The sequence below is a fragment of the Neoarius graeffei genome, chromosome 4, assembly GCF_027579695.1.
Source record: "Neoarius graeffei isolate fNeoGra1 chromosome 4, fNeoGra1.pri, whole genome shotgun sequence".
NCBI lineage: Eukaryota > Metazoa > Chordata > Actinopteri > Siluriformes > Ariidae > Neoarius > Neoarius graeffei.
Window position 1 is genome coordinate 111,778,844 of NC_083572.1, and position 13,019 is coordinate 111,791,862.

The 13,019-nt window shown below is 41.9% G+C and overlaps 1 protein-coding gene across 5 annotated transcripts in view; it reads right to left on the minus strand.

Moving 5' to 3' along the window:
- Window positions 1-13,019, minus strand: part of herc2 (HECT and RLD domain containing E3 ubiquitin protein ligase 2) — a 162,759-nt gene extending 149,740 nt beyond the window's left edge. For all 5 annotated transcript variants that reach the window (XM_060920184.1, XM_060920187.1, XM_060920183.1 and 2 more), the window contains exons 1-4: window positions 12,932-13,019; window positions 9,707-9,816; window positions 5,651-5,744; window positions 5,432-5,566 (exon numbers count right to left, since the gene is read on the minus strand). In XM_060920184.1, the coding sequence (XP_060776167.1) occupies window positions 5,432-5,566; window positions 5,651-5,744; window positions 9,707-9,778 (301 nt within the window). In that variant the 5' untranslated portion in view covers window positions 9,779-9,816; window positions 12,932-13,019. The remainder of the gene's footprint in view (window positions 1-5,431; window positions 5,567-5,650; window positions 5,745-9,706; window positions 9,817-12,931) is intronic.

The window sequence follows — 13,019 nt, forward strand, 5'->3', positions numbered from 1 at the left end:
CAACATTTCTTTAAAAAAACTTAACTTCCTGACCAAACATAAAGCAGTGAACATTAAACAAAAACTGAAATTGGATACAATTTGAGTTGAAGAGCTCAACGACACTCCAAGATCAGATTTTCACTAAAAATCAGATTCAAATCCATTCAAATGTCGCATTGGTGGAAAACATTTTTCGCTCAGCCAGCCAAGCAGGGACACGGCCCACTGGATTTGTTTTCCCCAACCCGAGTTAAACAGGGTTCTGGTTTTAACAAGCTCTTCTCCAGCATTTCACCGTCCATTTATTTCTCCATTTACTCCCCAAACAAGTGACTCGAGCATGCAAACGGGTCTCAACTGCGACACATTTTAAAATTGAGCATTAATGAAGCTCTTGTACTCTAATATAAAACTTCATTACACAACAGAACGAAAAACTTCAACGTATCTGTACGTCGAAGTTAACCCTGAAAAGCGTCACTTTAAATCAACATACAAACAAATCAGGCTTTAGGGTCTGAGAAAAAAAAAAAAGACCTGGAAAAACATCTACACTGTGAATCTCAATGTAAAGACCAGGAATGATGAATATTCATGACATGCAAATTAAAAAATAAAAACCCACAAGGACCCCATGCCACATCTACAATCCTTAACAGCCAAATATCACTAACAGGATCAAATTTAGAGATTTAGTTACAAATGCTTACAAAATACGCCCAAGTCAACATTACCATGGCGACCACGCTCAACATGAGCCGAGAGCGCGAGTACACAGGGTGCGTTTGTAAACCTTTTCGATCTTAAGCACTTGATCTTGATCTGATTCTGAACGCTGGCGCATTTCCTTTTGAAACAGGAAGTCAAAATGGTGGCACATCAAATGCGACGGATTTACACGACAGCCAATAGCGTTCAAGATACACCATGCTACGCCCCCACTCAATCTAAACAAACCTTAAACTCGCTAAAGAAATATGGAGAACAGCCAAGAGTTTAATGGACAATTTCTGACTGCCGCCACCTTCACCTGTCCACTTTAACCAAGACAAGATCCTGGAAAGTCACCTAACCACAAACGAACAAACTCCACCCATTTGTTCACCGTAGGAAAAGAGAAGTACCGTACGTGGGAAGACAACAACAAGCCATGCTCACAAGCTGTTCCTGTCTGGCAAGACACACCCCTTAAGGCGGGGCAAACATTTTAGAGACCATTTAATTGGACAAGTCATCATTTTCCCAAAAAGATATGAATTATAAAATTAAAATGTGTTTAAAAGGCTTTAGATACACACACACACTATATCAGAGGTAGTTTAGGTGAGGTGTTGGAAAGTTCTGGAAGGTTCCCGAGGACGAGGGAACGTGTTACGCAACGGGTTAACAAACACGGTGCTTATTAAGTGTTCCAGCATGTGATGTATACAAAGGTGGTACAATGATTTTCCATCAGCATGGACTTATCAACCCTGAGCAGAAGAGCAGCTCCACCCCAACACACACGGGTAAAAATAACCGTCCCAATCACACAGTCTGTACAGTTACCCGAGCCTGAACGTCACGTGCCTGAAGCTTAAAAAACACACACACACAGAGATTAGATGTGTTAAGCCTGCTGAATGAGATGGAGCAAGTCATGTGTGTCCTGAACTGAATCCTGAGCCATGTTGGGACATCACGACTCGATCCTCCACACCATTCTGTGAAAACAGAGTCCTAAACACTACCAAGAAATTATTTCATATTTAAATATATCTTGACAAAAGTAGTGTGTGTTTCCTGTGATGTTTTAAAGTCCTCTTAGGATGAAACAGCACAGACAAATTTTAACATTAAAATTTTATTCACCTGTTGGTTAAATTTATTCAAATCGACCGCTGATTAAACTTTTCTGATGTCTGGATTTCCAGACAAGTTCCTTTCAGAATAACTAAAACAGCACCGAATTTGGGATTTGAACCTACATCCCATCCTCCTCTTTCCCAGAGACCTTCCTTACCTCTGGAGCCATCACCATCACTGCCGCTTCAGACAATTACGCAACTCCGATTCAAAAAAAAAAAAAATCCAGAATGCTGCACAAAAACAGGATGAATAAATAAACGCTGAGTGGTACATACAGGTTTTGGAGTTACATAAACTGCCATCCAGAGGACATCTTTTTCAGGGACGTCCTGCTTGGCGTTGTCTTGCTAGAATAAGCCACATTCAGCACATGTTACAACAGCATCACTTTCTAGCAAAAGAGTGCAGGTGCTAAACTGGCCTACCTGCTGCTCAAAAATGGAAACCAAAACACCGTTAAGCAACTGAAGATGTGCATCAAGCAAGACTGTGAAAGATTTTCACTTTCAAAAGGTCAACAACAAGTGTCTCCATTTCTGAAACACTTGCTGGGTGTTGTTAAAAGGAAAGGTGATGCAACAGTCAGAAACATGCTCCTGTCCCAACTTTTTGGGGAATCGGGGTTGGAATTAAATTCTACTTGTGTTTAACCCTCTGGGGTCGAGAGCTTCGCTGGCAAAACTCAACAGGTTTAGAATGAGTAGGTCATGCACTTCGATAAATATCTTCACAAGTTTTCTTCATCATACAAGCATGATAAACACATTAATAAACTTCACACTTTCCTCTGTGCCCAATGCCAAATAATATAGTTTATAAATGACCTAAATTAGATGAAACATAAAACTTGTCACCTTCCTCAGTCACACCAAAGTCGGAGCGCTGAGCGAACACTTACACATTCATAAAAAACTGTTCCCATAGTAACGGCATGATAATCACTTTCACTCTTCCGGTTTCCACTGGTTTCTCTTTCGTGGCGGGAACGCCCACCGCAAACAGGACAAAATCTGTCAGCCATAGTTCAGGCTATTTGGAGGTAAAACCTGTTGCGGGATGGCACGCGGATTTTATGCGCTTTAGATGATTCAGGACAGCGATTCGGTTCAGTCTTGAGAACAGCGACATAGTGAATTTCTCATCTCATTATCTCTAGCCGCTTTATCCTGTTCTACAGGGTCGCAGGCGAGCTGGATCCTATCCCAGCTGACTACGGGCGAAAGGCGGGGTACACCCTGGACAAGTCGCCAGGTCATCACAGGGCTGACACATAGACACAGACAACCATTCACACTCACATTCACACCTACGCTCAATTTAGAGTCACCAGTTAACCTAACCTGCATGTCTTTCGACTGTGGGGGAAACCGGAGCACCCGGAGGAAACCCACGCGGTCACGGGGAGAACATGCAAACTCCACACAGAAAGGCCCTCGCCGGCCACGGGGCTTGAACCCGGACCTTCTTGCTGTGAGGCGACAGCACTAACCACTACACCACCGTGCCACCCACAGTGAATTTAAAAAATAAATAAATAAACAAAACAAACAAACCATGCACGTGCACTTCGACTTGATCCAGCCAAAGATCAGTTTGAGAAAGTGTAAATATTCCTGATGAGCGCAGTGTTGTGCAGACACAGAAGAATGACTCAGCAATTTTTCCGGAGTTAAAAACATTTTCCTCAGAAATGGTTAATTTTGCTCCGTTTTGAGTTTAGAGAGTAAAATTTGGAGTGGGAGCAAAAAGGGGTGTTCACACGGCACATATTTGCATCGATGCTGCACCGATGTATTTTGTTGCGATATATCTTACACCGGTGTAAATTTTGTGAAGCGTTCACACGTCACAAACCTGCTTACTAGACAGAAGCGTGTTAGCACCGGTGCAGCCCCACTTGCGTTCACACGGCAGTTTTTGCGACCGTGCTATACGATAGTAATGCGGAAATGAAATATGCGCATGCGTGAAAATGTACTTCCTTTTCCCGGTTGTCATGGCATCACCAAGCGCCGGGAAAACAACGTGGATGAAGACACCAGTGTTGCCAGATACTGCTGACGTTTTCCAGCCCAAAATATGTTCAAATCCGCCAAAATGCACTTAAAACCACCCAATCTGGCAACACTGGAAGACACGCAGTTCTTGTTGTTGATATTCGCCATTTTGGAAGCGCAAAATACCAGGATGCAAATTATGCAATGCCCGTATGTAATCAACTCTCCTCACGCGTAGCGAGTCTACCCCTGTAGCGTTCAGACGTCCCGTTTTATATCGGTGCTGCCCCGCAAACTAGCATTTACTCCGGAGTAAATTTCTTAAACCACCTCCCGAGCAGGGTTAGATTTGCACCGGTTTAAGCAGCTTTCAGGGGCTACACCGCTATAACTTTGTACCGTGTGAACGCTCTACCGGGGCAGCCCCGGTGCTACACCGGAGTCAAAGTTGCCGTGTGAACACCCCTATTGTGTAACAGAGTTGATTGTGGCTCTGAACTGAGTAAAATAGTACAAGAGTTAATTTCAAGACTCACTGAATCGAGTCAAATCCCAAAATAAAGTCAAATAGCAGATAAATGAAGGTGCTGTAAAAAGCAGTTTTAGAACAGTGCTGGAATAAGTGAAAAAACGCGACCTTGCCCATTGGGACGTGACCTGATGGGATTAAGAGGGTTTTCACTCTTCTCATGGAATGAATGGAAATTTTTACCCTTCTTATTGAATACCCTCCACTGCCAACCCTTTATCCCAAAACAATAAGGCATATATATTTTTTGATGGCCAGTTAAATTGTCCAGATCAGTGGAGCAGATTCAAGTTCTTGTGTTTGATCCATTCCTCAGACTGAACAGAATCACCTCAAGTGACCAAAACAGTTCGACACAGTGGGGAAGGTCATGTTTGTTTGTTTTTTCACACATTCCAACACAGTTCTAAAACTGCTTTTTACAACATCTTCATTTATCTGGTATTATTTTAAAAGAACAATCATGACATACAGACTACAGAGATATTATTGTAGCTGAACTTGTGCTGAAGGCCAAAAAAAAAAAAAAGTCATATGACTTTGAAAACACTGCTTAGATTTGTTGAAATTGACAAAAATCAAAGCATACCAAAATCATTAGAGTGCCAGAAAATACCCTCAGACCCCAGAGGGTTCAATGCTCGTTAAATGATATTTTTAGGGTCACAAACGCTTGAAACAGCTTTAAAAGGTCACCTCTACTTAATGAGTCGGAGCGCTCCTGAAAGAGAAAAATCGGTCAGTGTGTGTTCAGGAAATTCATTAAAAGAGCTCAGAAGGAACAGGAGGTTTAATAAATAAATTTTTTTAATAAATAAAAAGTTTGTCCTGGGGGGGGGGGGGGGGGGGGGGGGGATATAAAGTTCCACACATGTATAAACCAGCAGAATTTTATCAGTATTGTGTTTTTTTTTTTTTAAACAAAACGTGGACTCTAAGGTTTGGGAAGAGTCAGCAGGATGACCTCGCAGAACTGCTGGTCCTGAACGCTGCGCTCAGCACGTCCCTATCAGCGCTCTTGCTGCACGACACGTTTTACATCTACAGGGCTGGATTCATTAGCAGCTCCACCCACCTGGTTGCCTCCCCCAATCCCACGTCTCGATGATGGAATGATTGACGGATGGCGACGACGCCTCCTCTTCGTCTTTCTTCTCCTTGTCGTTGGACTCGTCCTTCTTCTGAGCACCGGGACAATCCGCAGAGTCCTCTGAGAACGAGACGGCGAGGGGAAGGGTCATTTCAGATAGCAATTCTACGACATGGATATAAAAACACACACGCGTGGCGGTACCTGGATAGGCAGACTCCTCTCTGTTGAAGACGATCTCTTCATCTTTAACCATCTCATTCCATATCTCACTCAGTCCTTCTGAAGAGAACGCACGCTGAAGAGGAAAAAAACCCCGATCATTATTCCACACCTCAAAATCTAATTCACGCGACACAACATAGCATAAAAGCAACAATATTCTTCAGAAAGCTTTTTATTAATTTGATCCGATCCTCTGTCCGCTCCAATGATCACAGCAACACGATCCAATCAAGTGTTTGTGAGCTCGTGTATGCAGAAGAGGGCCGCTAATGCGTTCAAAATAAAGTGTTAAATGCCTAATTTGTAGAATCATTAAATCAAATATAATTGCAGTTATGCAACACCCACGAATGCGTTTTTAACGAAGGATTAAGTTCCATAATCATATCGCACAAGTTTAACCCGATCACCTGCTGCACTACACGCATGTACACACACTGAGGATTTCTCCTTGGCAGATTAATTGACACGTCCTGATGCGAGACGATCTTTTTGTTCTGAAATCAGAAGCCACCTTGTGGTTGAGAGAAAAATCAAGACATTAGCCAGACGTACTGAAATACAACACGCTAGTTATTCTGCATTAAACACACACTAGCTACCACTTATAAGCCTCTTCACACAACCGAGATCTCCGACATGCCGTACAATTCGTTACCCTGTTATTTTCACCGATAGATAAACACATCAAGAAACGCCCACTTTCACAGGAAATTGACCACTCACAAACCTTTCCTCAAAAGTCTGTCAGCAAACATGCAAGACTGCATCAAACTTAACCTTTTCGTGGCTGGAAACCCGGTGTGGGGGAGTGTGGCGAGCTAATCAGATTAAAGACGCTGAAAGTTTGTGGCCAGAAAAGTGCACAAAAGACATGAGAAAGTCCATAGACAGTGGGCGGAGCCTCAAACTGACAAAATAAACCAGTCAATTTTACAATTACTCAGCACAAAAATGGATCTAGTTTGAAATCAGAATCGCATCATTTTCAAGCTAGAAAGCGTGCACGCGCGCATGCATGTCTACCGTTAGCATGAAGCTAGCCAGGTAACTTTAACCATCCGGATTTATGATGCATTTCCGTTCTCTGAACAGATTAAACCAAATAACGTGTCCAAGCTGATGGATCTCCTCGACGCTCATGTCTGAGCGGACACGTTCGACCCGCGATTAAGGATGGCTTCTTGAATTTCCCAAACAGGGCGTTTACAGCCCGAGCACTGGAGGTCCATGGTCCTATTGTTTCCCAAAGGATTCTTCTCATTATTCTTTTTCAAGACTTAGCCATTTTTGAAGTGGCTCCCATGGCTGAAAACTCATGAAATTTGGTACACCCATCAGTGCTGGCCACTGCTCCTCAAGGATAGCAGCTTGGTCCCAGATGTGTCCTGGGGACTCCATAGCGCCCCCGTGTCATTAAAACTTCCACCCGGTATCTAGTTTCACCGATCGGTGTCAGATATGGTAGGTGTGTGGTGAACCCCAAAACGAACAAAATTGTAATGTACACTGTATTAGCCACACGCAACAGGAAGAAAAAGTTATTGTGTTTTGAAACGTGTTACATTTTGACGTTCTCCTCCTAGGTGGTTTGTTGGATTCATGCCATATTTGGTCTACGTGATGTCAAGATGTTGCTGACTTTGAATTGTGAAGGAATTTGCAACATCTTGCAAGATGTTAAGCCACGCAAACAGGAACTAGGTCATAAATCCACCATGCATTGCCTGATATGGCTCAAACGCCACAGGTTATAGGATATCATGGTCCTGAGGAGCTCCACATGCCCAAAGTGACCCTCTGGTATAGCGCCACAGTAATGACTCCACTGCCAAAAAACTCTTCAGTGGTGGTACACACATCAGATACTTAGACTTTTGTCGCACATCTCAGCTGCGTGTGCATTTTATCCTGACCGCGTGTGCCTGGTCATGGAACTGGAGATACAACAGGCGCTCATCGCCACTCCCGGTTATATCCCCCCCAAGTTGGGAATGCTGAGTTGTGTGCGTTGGGCAAAGTGGAATGAATTTAAAGACTGTTGCTGATTTGAAGATTTTATGAGTATTCACCTCTGGAAATTTAGCATCATTGATCGTTTCATTCACTGTGCAACAAACAGCAATTTCACCAAGTGAGAAATGAGTCTCTATTCACACAATAGGAGTCAACGCCTGGCTGTTTGGGCTGTCCAGCTGTTTCAGTTGCACAAGAGCATGATGTAATACGAGCACACACTCATTTAAACACCAACCCGCGTAAGGAGGGGGGAAGAAAACGTACAGGAAGAGGTTATCCACTCTCGCCAGGATTCTGTCCCACATAACAGAGTCCACCAAAAACAAAACAACGAGAAACATATTGTAGAGTTCTCTCATACACAATTCCCCCCCAAATCTTAAGTCATATCTAATTAGACAACACACTTATCAAAAGACTTGGAATAATGCCATTAAACATCCCACCCCCAAAAAAGAGCAAATATATTGGCACTTATTTACCACACGTTCAGCATAAATGCAAACATCTTTTTATTTCCACATTTTCATTTTCACTGATCATTTTATTTGTTTAACGAGTGAATAAAAGCAGAGCTCGTCACTCCTTTTCTAAACCGATGTCAATTGTATCACATGGAGAAAGCAGCTGGCGTTTTCCTGCCGTTGATTCGATGCAAATTACAGGTGGCAACTCAAAGGAACTCGGCACGATGCCGATGCAGTCAAATAAGAGCCAACATCGTTCTGAGGGCTGTGATAAACATCCTACACATTATAACCTCAGAATAAAACAACGCTTTGAATAAGCAGCGGCTTTAATACCTGGATGACTGCAGCAGCCTCAAATAACATTCGAATTCTCAGGAGGTTGTGTCAGACAGTAGTTAAATATTTAAATAAACTTTAAAATAGAATTATTAAACAACTTGTATAAACTATGAAAGTTAATTATTCTTCTATATCTCAAAGCAAAAACAGTATTAGGAGCATCTCGTTATAACTCCAGGATCCACAAGCAGGATTTCAGAACCCAGCTCTCGGATTACACAAACACTGTCTCACCAATTTATACCATGACTGAACACATCACAGATTTTAGCGAGACATTCGCCAACATATCGTCCCTCCCCCATCAGTCACAGCAACACCAGCCAATCACTGCTCGTGTACGTGGAAGAGGGCAGATAGCGCTTTCCGAGTGTGTGGTGTGCTGGGGTTTTTTTTTGGAGGGGGGGGGGGGGGTTCATGAAATGTCAATAAGTCAAAAGGTGCATGAGACAGACAGACAGACAGACAGACAGACACTCAAAAAAGAGGAAAAAAAAAAATCTTTGCAAATTAGCTCAGGTTATACAGGCTCACTCCCAGAACAGTTTAGCATTTAATCCCAAAAAAAAAAAAAGTTTGATAGGACAAACAATTAAACAAAGGTTTAATCTCTATGAAGATGTATACATTTATCACAACAGAAAAATTAAACCTGTAAAAATATCATTAAATCAGCTGCTTACAGTTAATTATAAAAATATTAATTGAATTAATTTACATTAAAACAGATCAAAACAAAGGTGATCTCAGAAAGTGCATCACACCATACCACATCATAAGATCAACATTATTTCAGTAAATAATTATAAACACATCAATAAGATAAAAATAACCAATCACCCAACCAAGAGTGTGTTCACGCTTCACGGAGCATCAGAGATTTTAAAAACACCCCACAGAGTTGAAACCAGGATTTTCCTGACTGAAACAGCAGTGTGTGTGTGTGTGTGTGTGTGTGTGTGTGTGTGTGTGTGTGTGTGCGCGCGTTACACTCGCTGTTGGGCAATACAAGGGACATTAAAATCCTAGCGAGATTGCCCAGGGTGCACAAACTTCTTGCAGTCAAGGGTTAATTTTCCATTGTATATTTATATTAATTAGAAAAATAGTGATCAACAGTAGTCACTGCTCATGTCGTGACTCAATAATAAATAATAAAACCAGGGGATGAAAAACTCAGCGTGGGCGAGCTCCGCCTTTCATTTACCTGCAGATCCATCTTCAGCCATTTGTCATGAAATTGTTGCTGAGCGTCGAGGAAGAAAGAAGGGGACGGCATCCTTTCCGGTTTTCTCCAGGCTGCAAACGCAGCCTTCCCTAAAAATTCATAAATAAAGCAAACGAAATTTCACACACTTCATCTGAAAGGCTTTAAAGTCACAGCCAAGTCAGTTTGACTCAAATATTTTTAAATTCATTCTTCCACCACACGACTACAAAAACCCCCTTTTTCAACATTCCAGATTTCCGAGTTCTGGTTCATGGGTAATTTATTACAGAACAAAAACATTAAATAAAAAGAAAGCATTTCACTCCTCTCTTCTAGAACATCCATCTTCAATCACTCATTACATTTTAACATAAAATTAATAAATTACATTTTAAAGTTGAACATATAAATGCCATTATCTAGACAGATGATAAAAACAAAGAAATTAATTCCACAATTTTCCTCTGTAATGCAGTATAATTAAAATCTCCTTTAGTGATACATGTTAAATTTAAAAAAAATTTAAAAAATAAATATTAATTCAACATTATTACACAGGAAGTGTAGAATTTCAAGATCTGCCCATTCAGTGTGGCAGCTGATTTAGGAATTTAATATTATATATAAAAAGGTGAAAACATGAGCTTTTAAAAATAAGCGTTGACGTTCCGGTCCTTGAAAAGATAACATCCAGACAGAATTCCATGAAATTCCAGATACAGAAACAACCTCCAGGATGCCCGATACACTACATTTCATTTCTCAACCTCAGCCAAATAAAATCTCTCCTTAATTCTCTTTAGTGAGCGGAAACACACAACAAACTCAAACCACGGCTCAAAACTCGCGGTGGTCCGGTCGCCCGAGGCGACTTAATTTGTCATTTGGCGGGTAATTCCTGTCACTAGCCAGCCCAGCTGGCTAGTTGAAAATTTAAAAAAAAAAAAAAAAAAATTGATTCAGACACACCGTCAACTAAAGCCGCCACATATTAAGCGTGTGCTGTTAATCGATGTGTTTATCAGCAGGACAGAAAATACAGAAGAATTCTGAATCATATTGTGTACAAGTCAGGCTGTCGGTTTTTTCACTACTGCGCATGCATATAACGCATCTCGCTGAATATCGCGGTAATCACATTATCAAATGCAATAGATGTGGCCACATTATCGCCCATTTAAACACGTGTTTTTGTTGTTGTTTACATCGCAACGTAGCTTTGGCAGATGTAGATGGGGAATTTTCTGAAAGGTGTACAGAAACCGCCAGAGACGGGGACAAATACCCCTTTTCCACCAAATCAGTTCCAGGGCTGGTTCGGGGCCAGTGCTGGTGCTGGTTCACAACTCGTTCAACTTGCGAGCCAGCTGAGAACCAGTTTGCTTTTCCATAGCTCGCGGTGCTAAGCGGAGCCACGTCATTACGTCGCTGTATACGTCAGTTACGTCGCTGTATACAGCAGTTACGCCGCTACATTTGCATAAACCTTGGCGCGAATATCAAAGCAAAAACACGGAAGAAGCAGCAGCAACAATAATAAATTACTTCGCGTTTGTACAGCTGCTGCTTCTCGTCGCTTAAAAATGGCGATTTTTCGTGGTCTTGTTATTGTTGTCGGTCTTAACAACTCCGCCACCCTGCTGACGTAAGCGGTTCTTTCCTCTAGCCCAGCAGAGAGTTGGTGCTAGCCTGGAACCGGTTTTTCTGGCCCCAGAGCCAGTTCTTTGTCAGTGGAAACAGAAAACCCGGTTCCAAACTAAGCACTGGCCCCGAACCAGCCCTGGAACTGCTTTGGTGGAAAAGGGGCATGAGTGACCTCGGCCTGCAGAGGAGAAAAAGGCCGCTGATAAAGCATACAGTACAAGAAGGAGAAACGACAAAGGACTTAAAAGCAAACGTGGGAGCAGGGTAGGCCTGGGCTGCGATACGATTTTTCTGGAATAATTAATTTTTTTCAAGTTGATTCCTAGTCAGTATGAAGCTCCGAATGCTTTCTCTCTCATAAATGGTTAAATACAGAAAGCATGTTGGACATATTTCGGGTGCTATAGTCATGATAGTCAGTAATATTTGTTTTCAATACTCATACACCAAGTTGCCAAGTTTTCCAATATATTATTATTTGTTGATATTATATTATGGTGCTCTGTATTGTTCTCATTTATGTATTTAACAACAGTATCAGAATACTCAGGTCTTGAAATAAATGCACATTAGTCATGAACAATGGTAACGACTCTCTTTTGCATTATTTTTGACAGAAGTAAAATTCATACATGAACAAATTCTGGCGAGTTACTCTGGAAGGGAACTAGTCCGGCTGGCTGGTGAAAAAATAAAAGAATTTCTCGGCCTGTCAAACTATTCCAGTTTCCCAGTGTTGGATTGCAGAGATATGAACACAAAAAAAGTCTGAATATTAAGTATCGTGTCCAAAACTGAAAATAGAGAAGGATTTAAATTGTTAAACATCCTGTTAAGCAGTTTTTAGTTTTGTGTATGTAATTAACAATAAAGTGGACCATGGAGAGTGTGGGATGAGAACCTGTCACCTCCTGACATCTCTCCGAACCCAGAGTGAAAATCCACATCAATAAAACCCAGGCTCAAAAATATTTATACCCGAGAGGACGAGGAAGGGAAAGAGAGAGAAAAAGCCAGGATTAAATATTTTAAAGTGTTTATTAAAACGCTTTTCTTTCCCCCTTTCTCTCCGGGTCAGGTGTAAGGGCTTTATATTTTTTTCTCCAGGCTTTAAAAGGACTGATTATTTTTCATGCATAAACCTGAGAGTATTTAAAGAACGTAGGTTGTGTTTTAATTTAATTAAACTGAATCAGAGTTAATGAAGATGAGGTGAAGAGCTGCTCCTTCATCAGGACACTGGAGGGATGCTGACAGCCACATTACAGAAATACCTCAAGAATAATAAAGCTTTGAGACAGTCAGAGGCTGAGCTTGAAACACGGAGTTAAAAACACTGCTGTTAAACCGCAGATAAACTCCGTAAAGGTCATTTGAGCAGCTCCACACCTCCTCAGCTGCCAGGGACCGCTGGCTTTAGCACGAATGCTAAGCTAATGCTAACGGTGTTAGCTAACCGAGCAGAACGCCTCAGAGCTCCGCCAGCAGGCCGCTCTTTACCGCCACACCCGCAGCCTGACATTAATAACATGGTTCCAGTCCGCCTGCTGCCTGTATAAACCCCACACAGTGCCGTACCTCAGCAGGTTCCTCACCGCAGCTCCTCTTCCTCCGCTCGCTCTTTACTTACGAGCTCTACTGCAGTTTAACGTCCGCCATCTTATGT